The following is a 26,525-nucleotide window of genomic DNA, read 5'->3' on the forward strand; positions in this document are numbered from 1 at the left end:
ATTACCAATTAAAAATTATGCATTTTCTTTCCAGATTTGTTCTTTGTCAGAATTCTGCAGGTAACTGACTGTTCAGCCAGCCAAATGACATCATGACGCTGGTTGCCAGTGATCCTGTTAACTGATAACATATAGCAAGCCTCAAAGACTTTTTAGATCTTTGTAGGCAGCTTGCATTAAATTTAAATTTTATTTACAACGCGGTAAAAGCCAATTCCGGCCATTTTAACCCCTGCTCCTCAATGACACTCAAATTAACCTGCAACCCCAAATGTTTTGGAGGATGGGAGGAAACCAGAGCACCCAGAGGAAACCCAACCAGACGCGGGGAGAACGTTCAAATGCCTTACAGACAGCTCCGGATTCAAACTCGGGCCACTGGCGCTGTGATAGTGTCGCGCTAACTATTACACTAACCGTGTCTGCCGATTGACATCAGAAGTAAGCACTGTTATTATGTTTCTGACCACAGGTTCTGCACCAATGAAAATGTCCATCCAGCGTAGCTTTTAGAACACAGAGAAAATTATCCTTCTGCTGGAAATTTGCAATCACGCAGGATGTGAGAACCTTGATTCCAGAAGTGTGTATAAATTGCAATGTTGGCGCTTGAATTAAAAAAAGTCACTCACTTATTGTGGGTGATTACTCTATCATAATAACATGATTTAAATTTCAAATGTACAGACATGATGCTAAACAATATATAATATTTCACATGTTTGGCAGAGGTTTGCAGCATAAAGGCGATTGTTTCATAATGGACAGAGATGACAGCCCTTTCTGATTTATGAAGTTTCAGTTTGCTACACATTTGCTGATCCTTGCTCAGGGGATAAACCAACAAGAACACACTTTGCTTGATTGACTTGTCCCATGGTGACAGAGCGTGTGCTGCAAATTGCTTTCAGCCTCATTTATGGTACTGTGTGGACTCTCATTTTCTTCCTCATCTTTTTTAAACGTTTAATTGCTTGCTTCTCTGTACCCTCCCTCTTTTCCCTGTGATCATTCACAGACTGGAAATGAGAGCAGCGGAGAGAGTGAGCTGGTCGACTGATTTAATTCATTGTCTCCCACAGCAGTCCTGTTTTACGCCTGTGTGCCCGAGGCTCAGGTGATGACTGCAGTTTGTAGCCAGGGCCAGGACTGTTTGAAGGCTTACACTTCTCCCAGAAGACAGGGTCCCTTCGAATTTTAATTTCCACACTGGGATTAGAGCTGCAATGTGCCACTTGTTAAAAAATTACTGCAGTGAGGCTGGTAGTTCAAGAAAAAAAATAATCCATACCAAACTGACAAAGGATCACATCTGGAAAACAGCAGAGGTGAGTGACTTCCAAGTCTTCTGAAGCAAAATTTTCAGTCTAGAATATTTTTAAACAGTGGGGCTGGTGAAAGAACAGAAGGAAGGTCAAGGGTAGACAATAGGTCCAGATTTCACAATAAACAATGCTGGCTAAACATGAAATGTTGCATCAAAAGTTGGCTCTTTGTGGTAGAAAAGTATATATGCAAAAATTATTTTGAAAAGGCGAATATTTTCAGTGAATGCATTATTTCTTTGCAATTCTGTGCTATGATGAACATTCCAAATGAGTGATTAGGTTTCAATTATTGGTGAGAAAAAATTATTTACAAACCAGAAAATACACCTCTTGCATATCGGAGCAATATTTAATGTAACTTGAATAAGGAATACCACTGTCCAATATATTTTGTATGAGCTTTGAAATGAGGAGAACGATAGAGTGAGCTAACAACTCCATCCCATGAAGAAGGTGCCATTTACCACAACGCAGAGCAGACACAGAGAACTTCCATATGCTTAATGAATTGCACACCTTTTAACCCTTTGCTGGTCTTCTACCTTCCTGGTGTTAACCCTTTCTCAACATCTGTCTAGTTACCTCTCGCTTCACCGTCAACAAGTCGAAGTTCAACACATCTTCCCCACCACACATGTATCTTCCTTACCACACGTGTATCTGTCAAAATTGTCTGACATGGTCTAGCTATCACCTGTTCCTTATCCTTTGCCACCTAACCAGTGGCGATGTACCTGCCTGTGTGGAGACCATGCTGGTTGCCATTGTGTTGCTAAGCATTCCCAATTTATTAGAATGACATTAAGAAGTAGAGAGAGCAAAATAAAAATTCTCCTTACTCCATTATTAACTTTCATCGATCCTGTGGTTGTCCTGCTCTTGTAAGTAAAAGATTGTCTCCTTATCTCACAAAGCCCTACTTCAACACAGCCATTGCACTGTTTTTTAAAATTGTACTTTCCTCTTTGACGCCAGATTCTGGACTCGCTTTACTTTAAGCACTTTTACTGTAACTTGATCATGGGTTGCCTTGCCTGGATCACACACAAAACAAAGATTTTCACCGCATCTCTTTACTGGTGACAATAAATCAATTCGGTTGACTCCTGACAGCAAAATATCGTCTATGCTGTCGAATAAAGCATTGGGTGCCACGGTTAGTGTAGCGGTTAGCGCAACGCTGTTATAGCGCCAGCATGCAGGGAGGGTGTTTGAATCCCGCGCTGTCTGTAAGGAATTTGTATGTTTTCCCCGTGTCTTTGTGGGTTTTCCCTGAGGGCTCTGGTTTCCTCTCACCCTTCATAATCTATGGTGGTTGTCATTCAATTGGGTGTCATTGGGCAGCACAGACTAGTGGGCCGGAAGGGCCTGTCACTGTGCTGAATGTCTAAATTTAAATAAAATTATAAAAAAGAAATAAGACACGACACGAAACTTAAAAATCTCACCCCAAAACCAGGGGTTATCTTTTATGCCAAGTATACAATGCGAACCTTGATAGCGAACCTCAGCGTTCCCCTGCCTAGTCCGACTGTTGTCGGCTCTGTTCAGGCTTTAACCAGCCTGATAAAGGAGCCGCCGGTGACTTATTTTAAAATATGCCAATAAAATTTAAACCTTTGGGTAATTTGCTTTTAAAATATTGTGGTAGCATCATGTTGGATTTAGTGAGGGAGTGTAGAAGTGCATTGATGAAGTTGGCGCTGAGGTTGTTCCATTGCCTAACTTCCAGGGTCATTTTGCTGCAAGCCCGGCAACCGCCCAGTTGTGGAAACCAATATTTGGTGGGACTGGGAGGAGTGTCTCAGAAGTTCTGTTTGCTGTGATTCCTCCTACTAAAGTTGGGGAGAGATTGGGTGGTTTGGCTAGGCTTGGGAACATGATGGATGTACAGGTGCTCTGGGACATAGCTGCTTCAAGATCTCCCTGTGGACCAGGCAACTGCCTCCTCTCCTGCCCCCTGAAAAAAATGATCATGTTTCCTTCTCACTAGTCCCGCCCTGCTGTTGTCCAGTTGCCCAATACAAGGTCCAGCCTGTCAGGTCTGGGATTAAAGTGCCACATTGTTCTATGAGCTCCAGCTGGAACTGAAGCACTCCCCTCTCTAGGTGAGAGGCCGTCAATGGAGTTGTGATCTCTTCCAGGAGGATGGGGGTCCAGGGATTCTCTCCTCCAAACTTTCTCACCCCTTCCCTTCCAACTCTCCCTTTCATTTTGATCTGTCACTTTAATCAACCTTCGAACACAACGGACTGAGCAAAGGGACATTGATAAAGAGGAGCCGTGTTTCACAGATGTAATATTGCTCTGTTTTCATCGCTCCCTATTGGCAGCTGTGTCTTTAGCAGTAGGCGGCAATGACTGGGAGAGCTACTAACTCTAAAGACTCTGGTTCAATCCGAACCCAGGCTGCTGTCTGTGTGGAGTTTGCATGTTCTTATCTGGGTGGTGGAATTTGGTTGGGGGGGAGAGATGATGGGGAAAAAAAATCAAGATAATAAATGGGATTAGTAGATTAATGTAAGATTGGTGAGAAATGGGTGCCTATATCCTAGACTTGATGGACCAAAGAGTCTGATTTAGATACCTTGAAGAAAGGTTCAAGCCCGAAATATTGGTTATGGTTTGTCTTTGCAATATAAAATACATTATTTGACCTGCTGAGTTTCTCTGGCATTGTGTTTTTACTGATTCCAGTCAATATGATTTCACAACTCCATGATGAGGCCCGAATCTGTGACCCAACATTCTTTAAACCTTTGAGCACTTCTCTCCTTCATTAAAAACCCACCTCTTTTATCAAACTTGGAGCAGAAGAGATTGCAGATGCTGGAATTTGCAGCCGAAAGTCGAGCTGCTGGGGAAAATCGGTGCATCAGGTGATGTCTGTGAAGGGGAGATCGCCAGTCTGAAGAGGTGAAGGGGAGGGATGAGGCAGGAGCTGGCAAGGGACAGGTAGGTGCAGGTGTTGATAGAGTCAGGTAGGGGAAGAGCAGGGTGGAGGTAGCGACAGTCGTCAAGTGGAGACACAGGGCTGTGGATCAGGGGGATCTGATGACAGGAAGATGATGAGTGGAACCAAAGGAGAGAAGAAGGGTAGATGGGAAGAGTAACCCAGAGGGTTGAGCATTGGGTGATACATTGATGGAAGAATATAGGGGAGGAAGAGTATAAAACAGGGCATGGGTTGGAAAGAAGGGGGTGGATCAGAGGAGAGAGAAATCAGGCATGATATTATTAAAAGGAGAAGCAGAGTTAAATAGTTTTTTGCTGCTCTTAATTCATATGCACATTTTTAGTTTCCTGCAAAGGAACTTTTCTCCCTGGAGCATAGGGGGCCTTAGGGGTGTGTGGCTTATTGAGATATATAAAATCATGAGATGAGATTAGATATATAGAGTCTTTCTCTCAGGGTAGTTGAATCTAAAGATGGAGGGTGTAGATTTAAGGTGAAAAGAAAAAGACAAAAGGAACCGGAGGGACCACATTCTTCCCACAGAGGGTGGTGGGAGTATGGAACAGCCAGAGGGAGCAGTCGAAGAGGAAACAATTGTAACTTTTAAAAGGTGCTTGGACAGCTACGCGGAGAGGAAGGGTTTAGAGGGGGATATGGCCTTAATGTGGGCAAATGGGGCTAGTTTGGTTGGCATGGGAAAATTGGGCCAAAAGGCCTGTTTGTGAACTTCATGACTCAAATATTCATTATTGTAGCTTGATTTTATTTTCTTCAACTCTTCAGCAGATGAGGGCACCTTCAGTATGTAACGAAGGTGACATCTAACACCTTCAGTATGCCTGTTGTTGAGCAGATGAGGGCACCTTCAGTATGTAATGTCTGTTGTTACGCCCTATTACTGATTCCACCTAGCTTGTGGCAAAGTAACAGCACGAAGTGTTAGTTCATGCCACAGTGGAAGTATTAAGTTGCACTCTCAAAGTTTGCTCAGGATTTGAATGAGGACAAAACTGTGTACAAATTGGAGTTGTAGTTGTTAATATACTGCTACAGCACCAGTAAGAATGCCCAGATAATTGGCTAACAGGCCAGGTTTCGAAGAAAGATTCTCAACCTAAAAATGTTAACTTTGTTTCTCTCTCCCAAGATGTCACCTGGCCTGCTGGGGTTTTCTTTCCCAGATCTTTCTTTATTTCAGATTGGCGGCATCTGCAGTATTTGATTTTTTTTTGATTTTTTTTTTTGCTTTTCCATGACCTAGAGCAGGGCAGGGTTGAAGGGGTGATTACAGGGCCTTCTCCCAAGGCTAATGACTGTACATATATCCTCATTTAGTGCCATCCCATCCAAAATGAGTCTGGTGAAATTTCTTGCTATTCTGCAATGGGTTCCAGTTAAGACATGCCTCGATTTCAAAATTCTAGTTTTTATCATCAATCTTTGAACCACAGCCTGACAAACCCTCATGCTTTCACCATTTGTGCCTCAATTCCTTGGGTCCACCTCTGGGCCTCAGTACTAAGGGCCCAGGACACTGACAGCTGGATTCAGAACCAGGATTTGAGGTGACGTGACTTGGATATGGTGAGCTTGAGTTTGCTTAAGCATACAGGGGAGTTTACAGGGGAGCAGGATCTGAAGGGTTCTCTTTTTTGCCTTGATAAAAGTGCTGTATTAACAGCACCTCTGTGTACAAACAAAGAAAAAACGTATTTTTGAGCACATGACAATAAACAGAATCAGCTCCGGAATCTTCCCTAAACCTTTCTGCCTCTATATTCCTCTCCTTTCCTTGAACATACCATATATATGCACGCAACCAATTTTTAGTGTCAAATTTAGGAGGTCGACTATTAAATGTATACTACTTTTGAATGCGGTAACTACCAGTGTTGATCAAGGCATTGGGGGTTCAGATAGATGATTGGCCAGGGTCTAGGTGAGTCAGGAGCTCAGATGGGCTGGCGGGCAGCCAAGGCGAAAGTCCGCGGTTGGCGTGTCGGGAGCTCTGGTGGCCAGGGCCAAAATGGAGTGGGGGGGGGTCGAACATTGCACTTAATATATGGAAAAAATAGGGGGTCAACTTTTACATAATATTTACTATTACACAATATATATACGGTATGCTTAAAATTTACTTCTTTGAACAAGCTTGTCTCAGTATCCCTTTGCATCAAATTTTATATGCTAATTGAGCTGTGAAGTAAATTATTTTATTGCAGGCACAAGATGAACTCCAGATGCTGTTGATTTTTGGAATGTGAGGTTCAGACAAGAGGAACTAATATCTATCCTTGTAATCCATCGTCAGTGATTTGCGACAATGAGATATCTTAGTAATTATATCGGATTCATTTTTGCCAACAGCTATTGATCTGGCTGTAAATTCCACTCCTGCAGGTTAGGCAAAGTTCGTTTTCCTAGCATTTGCCTGAGCTTTTATGGCAAGGTGGCTGAACTGTTTTATAGTCCAAACAGTTATGGATTGTTTACATGGTTTCAGGTGCGGTTGGACTGTTTATCACTCTACTTATTGGGAACACCTGAGCCATTTTCATTTGAAGGTTCTATCGGGCAATTGCTTCTTAAACAGGATACTGGATGGGCCAAAGGGCCATCAGCAAATGGAAGTAAATCTTTTTGCACTACTGTCTGTGAAAAATTATGATCTTGTTCTGTGAAAAAGACTTAAAAAGTGAAATAAAAATAAAGTATAAAACATCTTGGTTTTCTTAATATGAACATTCCACTTTATATCTCACTCCACTCAGACAGGTCTTAGATGTGTCCATAAGGAGTCAATTGTGATGGACAGAATATCAATAATATATTTCCACTGTTCCTTTGAGACTGCAATCAGTGTTTGGAGGGAGTTTCCTTTCTGCATCAGTAATTTGTCAAGAAAAGGATTTTTCCTCTGCAGTTAACGGTTCTCAGAACTGACACCATGGAAAGAATCCAACTTTTTAAAATCAAGCACAATCATCAGGTTAATCATCTTTGTCTGTGTGTTTAGTAACACAAATCCCATTGAAAGGTACCAGAGCGGACAACTGTTCTCAACTATTTACCTCTAGTCAATTAGAGGTACCTTTTCAACAAGATTTATGTGGCTAAACAAAGATTCATTCTCCGCAGATGTTATCAGACCTGCTGTGTACTTCCAGCATATAATTTTACTCCCAATACAAAATGATCCAAACTAAAATAATTTAGTTTCACACATTATCATGTGACACGGTTAGCTTGGTGCTTGGAGCAATTCTGTTAAAGCGCCACTGATTACAACAGGGGTTTGAATCTATCACTGTCGTAAGCAGTGTTCTCCCCGTGTATGCATGGGTTTCCTCCGTGTGCTCTGGTTTCATCCCACCATTCAAAATATATTGGGGGTGTAGGTCAATTGGATGTAATTGGGCAGCACAGACTCGTGGGCCGAAAGGGCCTGTTACTGTGCTGTTTGCATGTATCATATCTTCTTTGGCTTGGCTTTGCGGACGAAGATTTATGGAGGGGTAATGTCCACGTCAGCTGCAAGCTCGTTTGTGGCTGACAAGTCCGATGCGGGACAGGCAGACACGGTTGCAGCGGTTGCAATGGAAAATTGGTGGGTTGGGGTTGGGTGTTGGGTTTTTCCTCCTTTGTCTTTTGTCAGTGAGGTGGGCTCTGCAGTCTTCTTCAAAGGAGGTTGCTGCCCGCCGAACTGTGAGGCGCCAAAATGCAAGGTTTGAGGCGATATCAGCCCACTGGCGGTGATCAATGTGGCAGGCACCAAGAGATTTCTTTAGGCAGCCCTTGTACCTCTTCTTTGGTGCACCTCTGTCTCGGTGTCCAGTGGAGAGCTCGCCATAGAACATGATCTTGGGAAGGCGATGGTCCTCCATTCTGGAGACGTGACCTACCCATCACAGTTGGATCTTCAGCAGCGTGGATTCGATGATGTCGACCTCTGCCATCTCGAGTACTTTGATGTTGGTGATGAAGTTGCTCCAATGAATGTTGAGGATGGAGCAGAGACAACACTGGTGGAAGCGTTCTAGGAGCCGTAGGTGATGCCAGTAGAGGAACCATGATTCGGAGCTGAACAGGAGAGTGGGTATGACAACGGCTCTGTATACGCTAATCTTTGTGAGGTTTTTCAGTTGTTTTTTTTTCCAGACTCCTTTGTGTAGTCTTCCAAAGGCGCTATTGCCTTGGCGAGTCTGTTGTCTATCTCGTTGTCGATCCTTGCATCCGATGAAATGGTGCAGCCGAGATAGGTAAAATGGTTGACCGTTTTGAGTTTTGTGTGCCCGATGGAGATGTGGGGGGGGTGGGGCTGGTAGTCATGGTGGGGAGCTGGCTGATGGAGGACCTCACTTTTCTTCAGGCTGACTTAAGTCCGCATCGATTTAAGTGATCTCCTCTAGTCCCACCTACCTGCTCCCTGCCCATAACCCTCCAACCCCCTCACATCCAACCTTCTCTTAAATGACAAAAATGACCCTACTGCAACCACCTCTTCCGGAAGATTATTCCACTCAGCCACCACTCTGAGTGAAGAAGTTTCCCCTCATGTTACTTCTAAACTTTTGCCCCCTAACCCTTAATTTATGACCCCTCGTTCCAATCTCACCTACCCTCAAGCGGAAGAACCTATTCACATCTACTCTATCGATCCCCCTCATAATTTTAAATACCTCCATCAAATTCCCCCTCAACCTTCTACGCTGCAACGAATAAAGACCCAGTCTACTCAATCTTTCTTTGTATTCTAAATACTGCAATCCAGGCAACATTTTAGTAAATCTTCTCTGCACCCTCTCTACCTTATTGATATCCTTCCTATAATTTAGGGACCAGAACTGCACAGAGTATTCCAAATTTGGCCTCACCAATGCCTTGAACAGTCTCAACATCACCTCCCAGCTCCTATATTCTATGCTTTGACCACAGGCTTTTACAGTTTACAATTTCTCCTGCGGCTGAGACTGAATTTGGTGAACTTTGTTATTTAAAAAAAAACACTCAGAAAACAGTGTTGCATTTACAATGGAAACAGAAAATGCTGGCAAAGATCATTGGGTCAGGAAGTAAACAGAGGGAGAAAAACAGGGGTCTCGACCTTCTGTCAGAATCTACAGATAAACACATCATTGCATGGAAGCAGAAGTGGGAAGGAGCTGACCACAAAAGGGAAGGTTTGCAGTAGAGCAGTGCAGGTACTTGTGCAGCATTTAAAATTGCTCCATAACAAATCATAGGAAATAACCACCTCATTCTGCATCACAGATTTGCAATTAGTTGTGCCACTTTTACCTTCCATTTATACATGCTTTCCTTACGGACATGAAACTTTAGTGAAGGGCTCAAGCCTGAAACATTGGTAGTGTATCTCTAGCTTTGCTATATAAAGCACACTGTTTGATCTGCTGAGTTTATCCAACATTGTGGTTTTAATTCAACCATGGTGTCTGCAGACTTCTGTGTTTTACCTTGGACACGAAACTTTGTCCTTTTCTATCGTGTCTTCAAGCAACCGATTAGTGACAAGAAAGTACAACCATTTGAAAATGACTACAAGGGAATCTTTGATTTGAACAAGCGCCTATTGAAATAAATTACTGGTGATAACCCTGAGAACTTTCTCTTCATTGACATCAAGGATTACAGATGAAAAGACAGACAATTCCATGGTCTTACTGAGTGAAGTAGAATCATCGTGTTTGTTCGCGCACTTTCAAGAAGGTTATTGCATTCCTGAAATAGGCAGGCTGGGCAAGAAAGCCGCTGTTGAGGTGGAGGTGGAAATATTTTTAATAGTCTCAGCAGGATGTAACATTCATTCAGATGCATTAATTCACTTCCATTTTGTTTTTAATCAACCGCCTGGAATTGTCAGCCCCAATTAAATGTCCTTTGCTTTTCCAGGTGAATTAATGTTCTCCTTAACTAAGATGGTTGAAGTGCCTAACAGCACATCCCCTGACCTCTGGCAGGAAGGAGGAGAATCAAACAGTGAGAGATTCCCAAGTGTGCTTGGAGCCATTCCAATCATTTACTACAGCAGCTTACTCTGTTTGGGTTTACCAGGTAAGGCAACATTAATCATTTTTGTGACCTGGGAATTCACTTTTATTTCAATTAGATATATGACCACTTTGTGTTGTCAGTTAAATAAGCTATTTTCATTTGATTTAATGGATTTCATACCTCTGCTTTTCTATAGACCTTAAATACTCGTGTAATAGGTGAAAGGGTGCAAAAGTTGACCCCTCCTATTTTTGGATCTGGCCACCCAACCTCCAGATCTCCCAATGTCATGACTGTGCACTCTTGCCTAGGCCCCAGCTATCAGTGCTCCCTAGCCCTCAAACACGGGGTCTCGCCTAGGCCCCAGCGGACAGCGGCCAGTCCCAGCCGCCTGCCGCCCACCCGAGCTCCCGAGGCCTCGGTCACTGCAGGTACTTAACATTGTCAAAAGTAGTAAGTGTGTAATAGTCAACCCCCTTAAATTTAACCCTAAAAATTGATCTACAAAATACTGTAGAGTACAGAGTATAACTCCATCATTGGTGGTCCCAGATCAGAAGACTGCAGATGCTGGAATCTGGAACAAAAATCTGCTGAAGGAAGTCAGTGGGTCAAGCAGCGTCAGTGGGAGAACAGGAACGGCCAGCGCTTCAGGCTAGAAGTCTTGGTGAAGGGTTCCAGCCTAAGACAGCAACCATTCTTATTCTCCCATTGACGCTCCTGACCCACTGAGGTTCCTCAAGCAGATTGATTGTTGTAGGGTATTTTCAGATCTATATTATTCCCATGTTTCTGCTCCGTAAATGGTGATATGATATGGTGAATACTGCAACATGAGCTTTCACCTCACTTTTATCTTAAAAAGGAAAGGTTACCCCACCGGAGAATAAAATTTCCAGAGAAACAGTTATGTTTAATGAGGACAGGGGCCAAGGTGTGACAGTGTGGGAATCAGTACCCTGCGAGAAGATGCCAAACCAGTAAGACATCCGAATAGCGGATTCAGATGTATTGGTTGAGAGGTATTAAGCATCTGTAATTGCCCAGACATTACAAAAAATAGGTCAACAGAAACAAAAGAACAAAGATAATAAAGTGAGGGATTCAAGGGCTGCGCTTTGAACCTGCGATAAGAACACATTCCAACTGGCCTCACAATGATCAGATCAAATTCACAACAAAAACTGCCTTAAGAAAGGCTATTTTAATGGATAATATCAGTACCAAAAATCACACGGGGCTCCAATAATAAAAGTGACTTTTCTTAATCCGGTTTCATTGTTGACCCTACAGTGAAGCCATGACAACTGCCAAATTCAGGATCATCTGAATATCAGCAGTTTTGTAATATTTCATATCCTCTGTGACTTACAGCACAGACCAAGAGAGCAACTTCTTTATTCTGCTGACAAGAAACAAAACTAATATTGCAAATCGATATAGAAAACACTGCTTTCAGCTTGAGGCTTTAAGACATGTGGATGTTGAGAGCCGCTTATCAGTAAACATTTTGTCAGAGGAACTTGTGCTGACTTCAGAGTTTATCAGATTAGATTCAAGGACTCTTTGACACAGTAAATGAATGTGCGGGTGTCCTGCAGAGTAGAACACACAGAATGACTCCAAAGGTCACATTATGTTCCAGGTTCTGACATGTACATCAGTGCTTCCTGTTTTCTTCCTATTCATGGTTACATATTTGCTGTCCTGAAGAGCTTTGCTCAAAAATGAACCAATTTGGCTCTTTGGTTTGTATAATTTGTAATATTTTAATTTCATTATATTAAGGATAGGGTCGCCCAGTTCTGCGGCCCTACTTTTAAAGCAAATCAATCCAGAATAAGTAAACTGAACAAACATCGGAATCTTGAGCACACAAGGAGCTGCTCAAGGGATTCAACAGGTTAGGTAGCATCCGTGGGTAGAAACGATCAGTTAATGTTTCGGGTTGAGGTTCTTTATTAAGACTAAAAGTTAACAAAAAAGGGGTGATATTACATACAGGTTTGGTGGGGGGGGAATAGAAACTGGGGATGGGCCAAGAAGTGATAGGGTATTAGACTGGTAGAGCGAGAGACCACTGGGAAAGGGCAGGGGGGAGGGGGGAAAGTGAAGTAAAATCAGGAGTTGCTATAAGTGGAAAGAGTGGAACCAGATGGAGGCAGGGGTTACCTAAAATTAGGAAATTCAGGGGGGATAATAAATTGAACCAGAAGTGAGCACACCAGATTCAAGCAAGTGATTTGTAAACAAAGAGGTACATTGTGGAATTAAGAAGTCTGCAAATGCTGTTAAACTGGAGGTGGTGCTGGGAGAATCGCTATTTCAGGCCAAAATGCCTTCATTAGGAAACCTGTGACCCTTTTAATGTTCAAATCCAGAGCTGTCCATAGGAGTTTGCACGTTCTCCCTGTGTCTACATGAGTTTCCTCTGGATGCTTTGATGTCTTTCCACCATTCTACACGTACGGGAGTCGTAGGTTATTTGGGGTATTTGGGTGGCACTGGCTCGAGGGCCTGTTACCATGCTGTTTTTCTAAATTTTTAAAAATATTACATTTAGCCTCACCTACAAGGATTGGCTGCAAGAATGCTCAGAATCTCAGTCCACTTAATGAAGAGAAAATCCGTGGTAAAGTGCAGAGTTACTCATTTCTGCTCTCCAAGCAGAAACCCTCTCCAAAGAATTCTACTCTGTGGCTTTAGATTTGAGACCATACTTCAGATTTTAACCTTCAATATCAGTGTTTCATTTGATCAGCCCCAAAGGTATTGAGATTTGCTTATCATTTCTGAAGTTATTTAAAAGACTTCTTCAACTCTGGTTCAACGGAGAGTTAAAAAATGCTAATAGAGTCCAAAATTCAACTGGAATTATTCAATTTTCCTTTCCTATTTTATCCCCAAGGAGAGTATCAGATCGAGAAACAGGAAGAGGCCATTTGGCCTCTTGTGCCTACCCTGTCGTTCAGTAAGATGCTGTTTTTTTATCAACCCAGCATATTCATCTGTGACTCTCCATGGTTGAAATTCCCTGCTTAAATCTTCAGTTTTACTTCCAGGATCCTTCTTCCAGGTAAGACAGGAGGAAAGGGGGTGGAGGCGGTGGAGACATCCGGAACGCACGGTTAAGCAGCCACGTACATTCACTGTCGCTGCAAGTTTCATTGCACAAGTGGTCCATAGCATTGCAGGCAATTTAATTTTTTAAGTCCAACATTCAGCACAGTAACAGCCCCTTTCAGTCCATGAGCCCGCGCCGCCCAATTACACCCAACTGACCCCAAAAAGTTTTAAAGGGTGAGAGCATCTGGAGGAAACACACCCAGAAACTCTTTATAGGCAGTGCCAGATTTGAACCCTGGTCGCCACCACTGTAACAGCATTGTGCTAACTGCTACACTAACCGTACCACAATAGATGCTATCCTTGCACAACCAATGCATGCAATGCTGGCACAAGTGGACATGGCAGGGCACTGACCAAGGGTGGATGGTTCACAACGAAGAAAGCCCCGGAAGGGGGATGAGTGAACATTCCAGTGGAAACGGACTGGGACCTGAGGAGTTGGTTGGCTGAGACGGATGCTTCTAGGGGTGTGGGATAGATCAAGGGACACGATTTGGTGATGGGGGAGGGGTTGGTTGTCATGTACGGCTATAACATTGAGGGCCCATTGTAGACACATTGACTCAAAGGGTGCTTGCGCTTGGGTTAATTCCAAGTGTTAAGCCACATAGTACGTACCAGCCCAGATAGATTCCAGATAATGATCAAAGCTACCTGCCATTTGCAAACTTTGTAAATAAGGCAGTAAGTAACATTTTCATTCAGCGGTTGATTTTCTGACAGGTTGAGTGTTCTGCTAAACATAGGGCTCAGACATCTGTGTAGTGAAAATGTGGTAGCACGGTTAGAGTAGCTGGAAATGCAACGCTGCTACAGTGTCACCAATCAGTGTTCAAATCCAGCACAACCTGTAAGGAGTTTGTACGTTCTCCCCGGCCCTGCATGGGTTTCCTCCAGGTGGTCCGGTTTCCTCCCACCCTTTAAAACATTCCGGGTTGAAGGTCAATTGGGTGGCACGGGCTCGTTGCCAGAAGGGCCTGTTACCGTGCTGCATGACTAAAAATTTAAACCCCAAAAAATCATATTCTCATGATTTGCTGAATAATTTTTGAGGTTTAACAATAATTCACTAAGAAATTTTCCTGAAATGAAGCAAATGGCTGTAACAGGCTTTATTCTACATTGTTTGTACAAAGAGCAAATTTAATGGGATAGACTGTTTTCTTTTTCAGTTTTTTTTAACGTAACAAATTGTTAAATATTTCTAGTGAATAATAAAATAAATGAGCAAATGAAATTCACATAAATGCTTAAGCATTTTACTGAAGGAACTGTCAAAATAAAGTATTTTAACCCTAATAAACTCATCCCCTTTGGCTCTGCAGATACTTTGAATGCATTTACAATTTTGAGAATCCTTATATATAACACATTAACTATGAAGATAATTATTTCTGAAGCTAGTAATTCACTCAACTGTCCCTGCCCAGAGGGGTAGAATTAATCTCCCACTAGACATTGATAACTAGACCTTGGAACATTTCTACCCTCGAGACATTTATCAGAAGCCTGTTGAGAGCCATCGACTGAAATAACTGCACAACTCAGCAATGGAGACATAGTAGTTGGCTCGCATGATGTCAGAGCACGTTGTAAATCATAGAGGGGACAGGCTTGGAAGGGCAGAAGCTGCAAGCAAGAGAATAAAAACACTTATTAGAAGCAATAAAGTTGGAAAGCAGGCTCAGTGAAGGATGAAAGAGTAAGAGTCTGCAAGTAGGTTTTAAATGAGAGAAACAATCAATGGCTAGCTGTCAAGCAATTCACTCTCATTAAAACATTTAATGAGGTTCAGATGGAAATAACTGCAATTATACAAGAAATCAAAGATGAACAAGGAAAAAGACAATAATTTCGGATAGGAATACCGTATATTTATCGTGTAATCAAATTATTTTTACCTCTTTTTCGGGCCACAAAAAGGGATTTGACTTTTACACAGGTCAAGTCGTCAGGAGATCGATTGACTGGGACGTTGGGAGCTCAGATGTGCAGTCGGCTGAGGCGAGGATCTGCGGTCAGGAGCTCAGCTGGGTGGGCGGTCGGGGCGTTGGGAACTCCGTGGGTGAACAGTCAGGGCATCAGGAGCTCCGGTGGACAGGTGGCTAGGGCCAAAAGTAGGAGGAATTGACTTTTACATGGGTCATACAAAAACACCCGATTTTTGGGCCAAAAATGAGAGGGTCGACTTTGACATGGTATCGATGATTATACGAGTATATATGTGTGGTGCACTGAGGTAGCAGCAAACAAGCACAAACTCAGAAAAGACTGTACAACAGGCTTTATTCCAGTAAAAGTCTGAACACCAGTTCAAGCCTTGGTGGCTCCCCGTGTGACTGGCTCAGGAGAGGCTGGCTCAAGTTTATATTCAGGTCGGCTGATTGACAGCCGGCCAGGCAGAGTCAGCCCCTTAAGTGGTCTCTCTGCAGGTACAGAGACCACCCCCTACAGTAGGCGGGTGGTCGTATCACCACAATATGGTATAAATTTGAATTAAAGTCTCAGGTAAACAAGAAGACTACAGGTGCTCTTCATGCAAGTCCACAGTGCATCTTCATGGAGAATATTGAATGCCCTTTTAACAACCTTGTCAAAATAACAAATGCCCCTGTTGGATTATTTGCCCTTCATTCTGGTTTTAACTACAGTGTTAAAATGAAGAGCCACTAATATGCCATTTTGTTTTTACTTCCAGTAAATATTCTGAATGTAATTGTCCTCTCCCATCTGGCCATCAAGACACAGAAATCGTCCTACTGCTACCTCCTTTCCCTCGCCGCTTCAGATATCCTCACTCAGTTCTTCATCATATTTATCGGCTTCATCCTGGAGACAGCCATTTTCCACCAGAAGATTCCTGCCACAATGATGCACACCATCAGCATCCTGGAGTTTGCAGCTAACCACGCCTCCATTTGGATTACAGTAGTGATGACCATTGACCGGTATTATGCTGTTTGCCTCCCGTTGAAGTACCGCATGGTGTCCTACCCAGAACGCACCCACAAAATAATAGGACTAGTCTTTATGATGTCTTTAATAACAGGCATTCCATTTTACTGGTGGTCTGATGTATGGCAAGTCAGTAAACCTCCCACCATTCTGGACCAAGTACTGATATGGATGCACTGCTTTATGATATACTTCATTCCATGCACAATATTTCTGATTGTCAACTCAATGATCATCTATCAGCTGAAGAAGAAGAAAGCATTGGCGAGCCGTTCAGGGAAGACCACCGCCATTCTGCTGTCAATTACCACTGTTTTTGCTATTCTTTGGGCACCAAGGACTGTAGTCATTATTTACTATCTGTACGTTTCATCAATTAGCAAGAGCTGCAAGGACCACCTCATGCTCGACCTGGCCAACATGTTGGCCATGTTGAGCACAGCAATCAACTTCTTCCTGTACTGCTTCGTAAGCAAGCGATTTCGCACAACAGTGAAGGAGGTCATCCCGTCCTTTTGCAAACACTAAGGGACATGCAACTCTAAACATAGGAAACTGGCCCAGCTTAAAAAGGTAATTCAAAGATATTCAAACCAACAAGCATTGCTTTGGAATAACAGCCACAACCACTGTTATAACATGCCAGATGATTAAATCATTGCCCGGCCTACAGATTAATCAGAGGAAAACTTGTTATTTGTTAAAGTTGTTTAATTGCAAAATTGCTTGGAGCCGATATCAACAGTGACACCCCAATAAGCCACGAGCAATTAAAATGTTTGGTTCCCCTCTGTGACAAGAGGAAGGAATTACTCATACCTATTTTACAGCTGATCACCCACAATCAATATTTTACGTCATAAATTTTAAAAGTTGACAATTTAATTAATTCCAATCAAAATTTAAATGGAATGAAATTTATCCAAGTGCCATAAAAATGATAATGCTTAATCCAAATTTTTCAAGAGAAAATATTGCATTCATATAGTCAAACTTCACAAAGCAGGTGATTTAGTATAATTCTGATTTCATAGCTTCTGGCAATAGAAGACTAAATTAACACAGCAACGGTAGGTGGATTACCAACAAATTGGGAGGGGAGGGGGTAAGTTTAATAAGCACAAGGGAGAGAGGTGTGGAAGGTCACCCTGATGTATGAGATGAATAGGGTAGCACTTGTATGAATCAGCTGGGTTGAGTAGCCTGTTCATGTGCTGTAACTTTGATCAAATTCTATGTCACCACTATTTCAAAGTCCTGTTTTCTGTGTCAACAAGGTTGATTAAAAGTCAAATGTTCCAGAAGAATTATTGTCTTTTTCCTTGTTCATCTTTGATTTCTTGTATAATTGCTCAGCATCTCAAGAGTTGCCATTCACACCACAGCATGAACATTGGGTCATTAGGACAGTTTAGTTTGCCTCAATTGCATGAGGCTCGAGGCTTTGTTGCATCATGCATCGATTGCATGTAACATGCATCAATTGGCCCCAAATGTTTTTTAGGGGGAGTGCAGTAAATTTCAATTTTATATTTTTTAAAATTTAGACATACAGCTCGGAAACAGGTCCTTTCAGCCCACGAACCCGTGACATCCAATTACACTCAATTGACCTACAGTCTCCGGTACATTTTGAATGGCGGGAGGAAACCAGACCACCTGGAGGAAACCGACACAGACATGGGGAGAAAGTACAAACTCCTTACAGACAGGACTGGTTTTAAACCCCGGTCCCAATCGCTGGTGCTGAAAGAGTATTGCGCTAACCGCAATCACTGAACTATTACCTCAAGGAAAGTGGCTCTTCGTATGTATAACCAGTCCTGGGATTGGAACATGGATTACAAAAGAAAGCAGACTCCAGTGCTCAGAAAGGCAGAGAGCAACTGCAGGCAGTTGAAGGGACAGAATTAATATCTAATTTATCAATAGAAAATTCTCTGGGTTTTATCCGTTTTAAAATGATAAACATGTTGCATTCAACAAAAACAGGTAGTTACTATTGTTTATGTCAGTGTACAGTACGATCCAAACTTAAAAATGTCACCTCAAAATTAGGGCCCTCTTATACACCAGGTATAAAATCTGAACCTTGACAGCAAAGTCTCAACACCACTGCCATTTTCCCCCTCCCACTCCATATCCAATCCCCCTCCCTCAGGCTCCAACTCAAGTGTCCTGGTCAGGCCGTAGGCACACCATCCTCATGCTGACAACCCAGCTCGCCTCCATGCAAATGGCAACAACAAAAAGAAAGGAAGCTTACAATTTACAGAAGAAATTAAAATGCTCCAAAGATTTTGTATGGGAGCATATTTAATGTCCGGCCTGAACGCACATTGAGGGGTATTGTGCACTCAGCGGGGTAAACCTGCGTGTGTCCTGTTAGTCATTTAGACATACAGCATGCTAATAAGCCATTTTTGGCCCACGAGCCCATGCGGCCTAATTACACCCAATTGACCTACAAGCCCCATTATGGTTTTTTGAAGGGTGGGAGGAAACTGGAGTATCCAGAGGAAACCCACGCAGACAAGGGAAAATGTACAATCTCTGTACAGACAGTGCGGGATTTGAACCCTGGTCCCAATCGCTGGTGCTGTTGCGCTAACCGCAATGAAGTCTCAGTGCTCCTCCACAGGGTCCATCTGCCCAATCTAACTGCCGTTGGCTCTGTACAGGCTTTCAACAGCCTGTTGCAGGAGCCAGCAGTGGTTTATTTTAAAATATGCCAATAAAATTAAAACCTTTACAGGGTATTAAAATATTGTGACAGCATCATTCCACTGATCAGTGGCAAGTGCCAGATTTTTTTGGGGGGGGGGTCATCCTATACAAAAGGGTAGAGCTCAAAACCTCCTATTTTAGGTGGAAAATCTGAAGGTCGTCCTATTCAGAGTCACCCTATACGCTGGGATATATGGTAATATTAATGTTTCAGGTGAGTTTTCATGTCAATCTATGGCTGCGCGGACTAATATTTTTGTTTACATTTCAGATTTCTTTAATTAATTGCATTTACATTCAGAAACCATGCTGGGATCAAACTGCGCTCCCTTGTCCGGTAACTCCATCACTACACAACCTTGATCAGTTCTTCCTGATAATTAGAAGATCTGGGAGTTCGCGCCAAACCCTGCTTCGTTTTCCACTAGACTCCCCTTTCCTCTTCCCCCAAACTACACGTACAGGGCTTCAGTGACAATTCATCACCGAGTTATCAAAATAGAGCAGATAACTGGGTTTCTACAAAAGGAACTGAGCGCAGGATGTGAGATCTCATTTGCTTCTCAGCGGTGTTTCCTGCACCTTGAATTCAGGGGAAATGATTTATTGCAACCAATCAACAGCCTTCGCTTTAAAAATAACTGATTGGATGAGATATCCCAAACTTGTGAGATATGTGCATCGCAACAGCATTTTATTAGGCTTGAATTCGTGTACCAAATATTCCATCAGAAATTTAATGTTATGACAATCCCTACTTCTGCTGCAATAAAAAAAGAATTTTGTCCTGAGATTGATTGCTGTCAAAATAATAAGCTGTTTGAGATTCAGATACTACATTCCCCAGTTGTTGAAGACTGAACAATTGATTTTTTTTTGCTTCTGAATAAAAGGCATTTGTTACAAGGCACATCATGTAATGACATAAATAGGTATGATCGAACAGTCGTGAAACAGGATAGGCTGCAGACGCTGTGATTGCAGTAAACACACCAAAATGCTGTAGGAACTCAGCCGGTCTTTTCAGCATCTATAGGAGACAAAGATATTGCCAACATTTCGGGCCTGAGCCCTTCTTCAAGGAAAAATTAGAAAAGGCAGAAGCAGGAGATCTCAGAAAGTCTCAGAATTCAAACAAAGGGGGAGGAATCCAGACCAACAAAAGGTGTTAAATTGGATGTGATAAGGGACTAGGTAGAATTTATCAAATCTGTGCGAAAGAAGACAGGGAATGGAGAGACCACAAGGGAAGAAGAGGATGGGGGGGGGGATGGGGGTGGTATTTAACGAAAGCCAGAGAAGTTAATATTAATATTAATATTGGAGGGTTGGAGGGGACCCAGTTGGAAGATGAGGTGTTGTTCCTCCAATTTATGGATGGTCTTTGTCTGGCAGTGCATGAGACCATGGGCAGATCTGTCGGCAAGGGAATGGGATGGAGAATTAAAATGGGTGGCCACTGGGAGATCCACGCTATTGTGGGGATCAGAGCAGAGGTGCTCAACAAAGCGATGTCCTAGTCTGTGTCCAGTCTCTCCGATGTAGAAGAGATCACGGCAGGAGCTCCGGATGCAGTAGATGACCCCTGCAGGTTCACATTAAACAAGCCTACACAAGCAAGGCCCCTCAACTCTTCCTCTACCACATTGATGACTTCTTTGGTGCTGCCTCATGTACGAATGATGAGCTCGTTAACTTAATCCACTTTGCTGACCTCAAATTCACTTGGTCCGTCTCTACTCTGCTTTTCCTCAATATCTCTTTCTCCACTAAATGCTGTGGAAATGATACCGGGACATTAAATGAGCAATTCCAAACCACTCCATTTTCACATCTTCTTGGGCATGTCACCATGGTGCAAGTTAGTCAACCAAATGACCTCTCACCAAATAATTATTAACCTGAGCTGGAGTACTGCAATGGTCATAAAGCTAGAGGAGGGATGAGATAGCACTAAAGAGGGTGCAGAGGAGATTCATCGAATTGTTGCCTGGGGTAGAACAGTTCAATTAAAAGGAGAGACTGGAGAATTGGGACTGGACAGTGTCGCAGAGCAGACCCTTGGGCCCCAACTCATGCTAACCAAGGTGGTATTCAAGCCCTTCCTATCACTAAATCCGTCCAAATGCCCTTTGAATGTTATTACAGCAAAGCCCCTGGTGTCCAGAATTCAAGCAATCAACAGCCTCAAGCAACCGGCAAAATAATATAGGAAAATAAATTAAAAAAAATAAGAAGAAATAAAAATTTCAATAAAAGTTTAAAATCGTAAAAGTAAATGCTCTTCAAAGTAACACATGAACCGTTGGTGAAGATGGGAGCGAGTATTCAGCCAGTGGAGAGCTTTGGTCATGCTTTGCTCATAGCAGTTGTTTGAATAAAGTTGTGTGAAACAGCAATGGCGTCACCCAAGGTGAAGAGCTGGTTGATGCCGCTCGCCGTTGGGGTGACTCTCTTAAAGTTGTAGAGCTCGTCGAAAGAACCAAAGACTTGCTGATCCAAACCAAGGCTTTTATTAGCAAAAGACAGGAGCTCTTCACAGGTGGCCGACCAGTCCGGAATGATCTGACCTGGCTAGGGACACAACCCTTTAAGGCCCAGACAGTAGGCGTGGCTAAGCTCTCAGCCAATCGCTGTAAGCACAGTCATTACACTCTAGATACTGTAACTATATACATTGATGATAGGTCTGTACTATCACAAAAGTCTCTCCTTATCCTTGTTTAGTAAGAGTCGCCCTGATCAGAGGCTTTATCTGTAAACTTGAGGGGGGGGGGTCAATTATCTATAACGTTATTGTTCATCTTTTGGGTAGCTCCGTGGAGGGGGAAGAACCTGCAGATGCAGCGATGGTAAATGTTTTCAAAGAATGTGACTGAAAGTTTGTTCAGTGTAAGTGTTTTTTCAACTGTTTACTCTTAATGCAGGTATATTAGTTAGGCATTGTAAGAATAAGTCTCAAGCAAACAGAAAATACACTTAACTGGCTTCTACCAATCCCTATAGGTGCCAGGAGTTTCACTGTATTCTGGTACTTCCACAGTTTCCTCTAACAGCTAGTTCCAGATACTAACCTTCCTTTGAGTAAAAATGTTCCCAACATTAAATATTCAAATTCCTGGGTTCAACATCTCTGAAGATCTACCCCAGTGCCTTCATGTCGATCCAATCATGAAGAAGGCTCACCAGCGACCATACTTTGGGAGGAGTATGAGGAGATTTGGTCTGTCACCAAATACTCTTGCAAATTTCTACAGGTGTATGGAGGAGAGTATTCGTACTGGTCGTATCACTGTCTTATATGGAAGTGCCAATGCACAGGACAGGAATAGGCTACAGAGGGTTGTAATTGGCCATCACGGGCATTCACCTTCACTCATTTACGGACATCTATAAGAGCTGGTATCTCAACAAAACATCCTCCATCGTCAAGGACCCCCACCATCAAGGCCTCTTCTCACTGCTACCATCAGGAAGCAGGTAAGGGAGTTTGATGCTACAAAATCAGCTTCATCCCTCTGCTATCAGATTTCTGAATGAACAATGAATCACAGAACATAATACACTTTATTTCCACTTCTTTTGCACTACGTTTAAAAATTTTAAATGGTGTATTGACAGAAATCTAATTGATAGCAATTTTTACACATGTAATGCACAATAATGAACAATACTGCTGCCTCAAAACAACAAATTTTGTGACAGGTTCATGACAATAAAATTGATTCTGAATTCTGAATATTTACAAATATTTAAAGACTTTGCTTCTATCAACCTGTGAAAATTTCATAATGTCAATCCTCAGACACAAGTTCATCTCATTGTTTCAAAATGAGATTCTTTACGCAGGATACCCTCATCTCCAAATCTTTCACAAGGGGTAGAACCCCTTCACCTTGCGGAAAACCATTTTCACCATTATTCTAAACTTTTGAATAAGAGTCTGGTCCAACAAACTTATCTTCATAAAACCACCTGCTCATTTCAGAAATTAGTCAAGTAAAACTACTCTGCACTCCTACTAACATGCTAACCAGGCTTCCTCAAATTAGACTAATATTATGCACAGTACTCCAAATCAGTTCTCCCTAATATTACTGAAACATAATCTCCTAACTTTTGGCAAGATCACAAGATATTAGCCCATTGGGACTGCCAACAAGGTTGGATCAGATACAGCAATGAGCTCTCCGAACCCTTCTCCATTGACAACGGCGTGAAGCAAGGCTGCATCCTCACACCAACCCTCTACTATCTTCTTCAGCATGATGCTGAAACAAGCCATGAAAGACCTCAACAATGAAGACACTGTTTACATCCGGTACCGCACGGATGGCAGTCTCTTCAATCTGAGGCGCCTGCAAGCTCACACCAAGACACAAGAGCAACTTGTCCGTGAACTACTCTTTGCAGACAATGCCGCTTTAGTTGCCCATTCAGAGCCAGCTCTTCAGCACTTGACGTCCTGTTTTGCGGAAACTGCCAAAATGTTTGGCCTGGAAGTCAGCCTGAAGAAAACTGAGGCCCTCCATCAGCCAGCTCCCCACCATGACTACCAGCACCCCCACATCTCCATCGGGCACACAAAACTCAAAACGGTCAACCAGTTTACCTATCTCGGCTACACCATTTCATCGGATGCAAGGATCGACAACGAGATAGACAACAGACTCGCCAAGGCAAATAGCGCCTTTGGAAGACTACACAAAAGAGTCTGGAAAAGCAACCAACTAAAAAACCTCACAAAGATTAGCGTATACAGAGCCGTTGTCATACCCACACTCCTGTTCGGCTCCGAATCATGGGTCCTCTACCAGCATCACCTATGGCTCCAAGAACGCTTCCACCAGCGTTGTCTCCGCTCCATCCTCAACATTCATTGGAGCGACTTCATCACCAACATCGAAGTACTCGAGATGGCAGAGGCCGACAGCATCGAATCCACGCTGCTGAAGATCCAACTGCGCTGGGTAGGTCAAGTCTCCAGAATGGAGGACCATCGCCTTCCCAAGATCGTGTTATATGGCAAGCTCTCCACTGGCCACCGTGATAGAGGTGCACCAAAGAAGAGGTTCAAGGACTGCCTAAAGAAATCTCTTGGTGCCTGCCACATTGACCACCACCAGTGGGCTGATATCGCCTCAAACTGTGCATCTTGGCGCCTCACAGTTCGGCGGGCAGCAACCTCTTTTGAAGAAGACCGCAGAGCCCACCTCACTGACAAAAGACAAAGGAGGAAAAACCCAACACCCAACCCCAACCAACCAATTTTCCCTTGCAACCGCTGCAACCGTGTCTGCCTGTCCCGCATCAGACTTGTCAGCCACAAACGAGCCTGCAGCTGACGTGGACATTACCCCTCCATAAATCTTCATCCGCGAAGCCAAGTCAAAGAAGAAAAGAAGAAGGGACTGCCTGCTATTCTAATCATGAGCTGATCCATCCTCCCACTCAGCCCCAGTTCCCAGCTTTTTGCTCGTAACCCTTGATGCCCTGACTCATCAAATACTTGTCAATCTCTGCCTTAAATACACCCAATGACCTTGCTTCCACAGCCCCCTGTTGCAACAAGTTCCACAGATTCACAACCTTTCGACGAAATAAATATTTTCACGTTTCTGTTTTAAACTGATGTCCTTTTATTCTGAAGTTATGCCCACTTGTCCTCAAATCCCTACCATCTTTGCCACATCTACCCTGTGCAGACCATTCAACATTAGAAATGTCACTATGACATTCCCCCTCATCCTTCTGTACTCCAACAGTCCAAGAGCCAATAATCCTTCCTTGTATATGTATTAAGAAAAAGTATCAGATTCGCTGGGTTCACAGAGAGATGAGTCTGGACATAAGGGTTTGCAATCACATGTAGCTTTTATCGAACAACAATTTATAGAAGAGTGTGGGAAAATCATAATGGGAATAAAATACACACACGCACAATTTATAAAATTTATATAACGTTAAACAGTCTTCTTTTTTTTCCCTTCTTCTTTGGCTTGGCTTCGCGGACGAAGATTTATGGAGGGGGTAAAAAGTCCACGTCAGCTGCAGGCTCGTTTGTGGCTGACCAGTCCGATGCGGGACAGGCAGACACGATTGCAGCGGTTGCAAGGGAAAATTGGTTGGTTGGGGTTGGGTGTTGGGTTTTTCCTCCTTTGCCTTTTGTCAGTGAGGTGGGCTCTGCGGTCTTCTTCAAAGGAGGCTGCTGCCCGCCAAACTGTGAGGCGCCAAGATGCACGGTTTGAGGCGTTATCAGCCCACTGGCGGTGGTCAATGTGGCAGGCACCAAGAGATTTCTTTAGGCAGTCCTTGTACCTTTTCTTTGGTGCACCTCTGTCACGGTGGCCAGTGGAGAGCTCGCCATATAATACGATCTTGGGAAGGCGATGGTCCTCCATTCTGGAGACGTGACCCATCCAGCGCAGCTGGATCTTCAGCAGCATGGACTCGATGCTGTCGACCTCTGCCATCTCGAGTACCTCGACGTTAGGGGTGTGAGCGCTCCAATGGATGTTGAGGATGGAGCGGAGACAACGCTGGTGGAAGCGTTCTAGGAGCCGTAGGTGGTGCCGGTAGAGGACCCATGATTCGGAGCCGAACAGGAGTGTGGGTATGACAACGGCTCTGTATACGCTTATCTTTGTGAGGTTTTTCAGTTGGTTGTTTTTCCAGACTCTTTTGTGTAGTCTTCCAAAGGCGCTATTTGCCTTGGCGAGTCTGTTGTCTATCTCATTGTCGATCCTTGCATCTGATGAAATGGTGCAGCCGAGATAGGTAAACTGGTTGACCGTTTTGAGTTTTGTGTGCCCGATGGAGATGTGGGGGGGCTGGTAGTCATGGTGGGGAGCTGGCTGATGGAGGACCTCAGTTTTCTTCAGGCTGACTTCCAGGCCAAACATTTTGGCAGTTTCCGCAAAGCAGGACGTCAAGCGCTGAAGAGCTGGCTCTGAATGGGCAACTAAAGCGGCATCATCTGCAAAGAGTAGTTCACGGACAAGTTTCTCTTGTGTCTTGGTGTGAGCTTGCAGGCGCCTCAGATTGAAGAGACTGCCATCCGTGCGGTACCGGATGTAAACAGCGTCTTCATTGTTGGGGTCTTTCATGGCTTGGCTCAGCATCATGCTGAAGAAGATTGAAAAGAGGGTTGGTGCGAGAACACAGCCTTGCTTCACGCCATTGTTAATGGAGAAGGGTTAAACAGTACACAATTACTAATTCACACAGGCGGTGCTGAAATTCGCTTACTATAAGCAGGGGTAATACGTACCCTCCCAGACCCCAAACATCAAGAGGCGGCTCTGGTACAAATGGTACCCGCAGGGGTATACACACACACTAGGACCCCTAATCATCAGGAGGTGTGGCTCTACTGCAAATATATTGATCTATAGCAATACTATGGGTCAGCTTACCCG

The 26,525-nt window shown here is 43.4% G+C and overlaps 2 protein-coding genes across 8 annotated transcripts in view; one reads left to right on the forward strand and one right to left on the reverse strand.

Annotated features, from left to right (window-relative positions):
• Nucleotides 1–26,525, reverse strand: part of ccdc137 (coiled-coil domain containing 137) — a 196,250-nt gene that overhangs the window by 36,967 nt on the left and 132,758 nt on the right. Inside the window, exon 7 of one of the 6 annotated variants that reach the window (XR_011354866.1) lies at nucleotides 1,292–1,391. The exons of the other annotated variants lie outside the window; for them this stretch is intronic. The gene's annotated coding sequence lies outside the window, so the exon portion shown is untranslated. The remainder of the gene's footprint in view (nucleotides 1–1,291; nucleotides 1,392–26,525) is intronic. 6 annotated transcript variants of the gene reach the window in all.
• Nucleotides 815–17,679, forward strand: gpr142 (G protein-coupled receptor 142). 2 transcript variants are annotated; one of them, XM_069929977.1, is made up of 4 exons: nucleotides 833–922; nucleotides 1,083–1,328; nucleotides 10,195–10,356; nucleotides 16,124–17,679. In XM_069929977.1, the coding sequence occupies exons 3-4, from the start codon at nucleotides 10,203–10,205 to the stop codon at nucleotides 16,906–16,908; spliced, it is 939 nt and encodes a 312-aa protein (XP_069786078.1). In that variant the 5' UTR covers nucleotides 833–922; nucleotides 1,083–1,328; nucleotides 10,195–10,202; the 3' UTR covers nucleotides 16,909–17,679. The 2 variants fall into 2 exon arrangements, with proteins under 2 accessions (XP_069786077.1, XP_069786078.1); XM_069929976.1 differs by lacking the exon at nucleotides 1,083–1,328 and having other exon boundaries at nucleotides 815–922.

The sequence above is a fragment of the Narcine bancroftii genome, chromosome 3 (assembly GCF_036971445.1).
Source record: "Narcine bancroftii isolate sNarBan1 chromosome 3, sNarBan1.hap1, whole genome shotgun sequence".
Classification (NCBI taxonomy): Eukaryota; Metazoa; Chordata; class Chondrichthyes; order Torpediniformes; family Narcinidae; genus Narcine; species Narcine bancroftii.

Bases quoted from the DNA above. Each gene is read 5' to 3' on its own strand.
- gpr142 (XM_069929976.1), top strand. From the start codon at position 877: ATGGTGACAGAGCGTGTGCTGCAAATTGCTTTCAGCCTCATTTATG. The intron at 923-10,194 runs GTACTGTGTGGA...TTGCTTTTCCAG, and splicing joins TGCTTTCAGCCTCATTTATG to GTGAATTAATGTTCTCCTTA. The intron at 10,357-16,123 runs GTAAGGCAACAT...TTTTACTTCCAG, and splicing joins ACTCTGTTTGGGTTTACCAG to TAAATATTCTGAATGTAATT.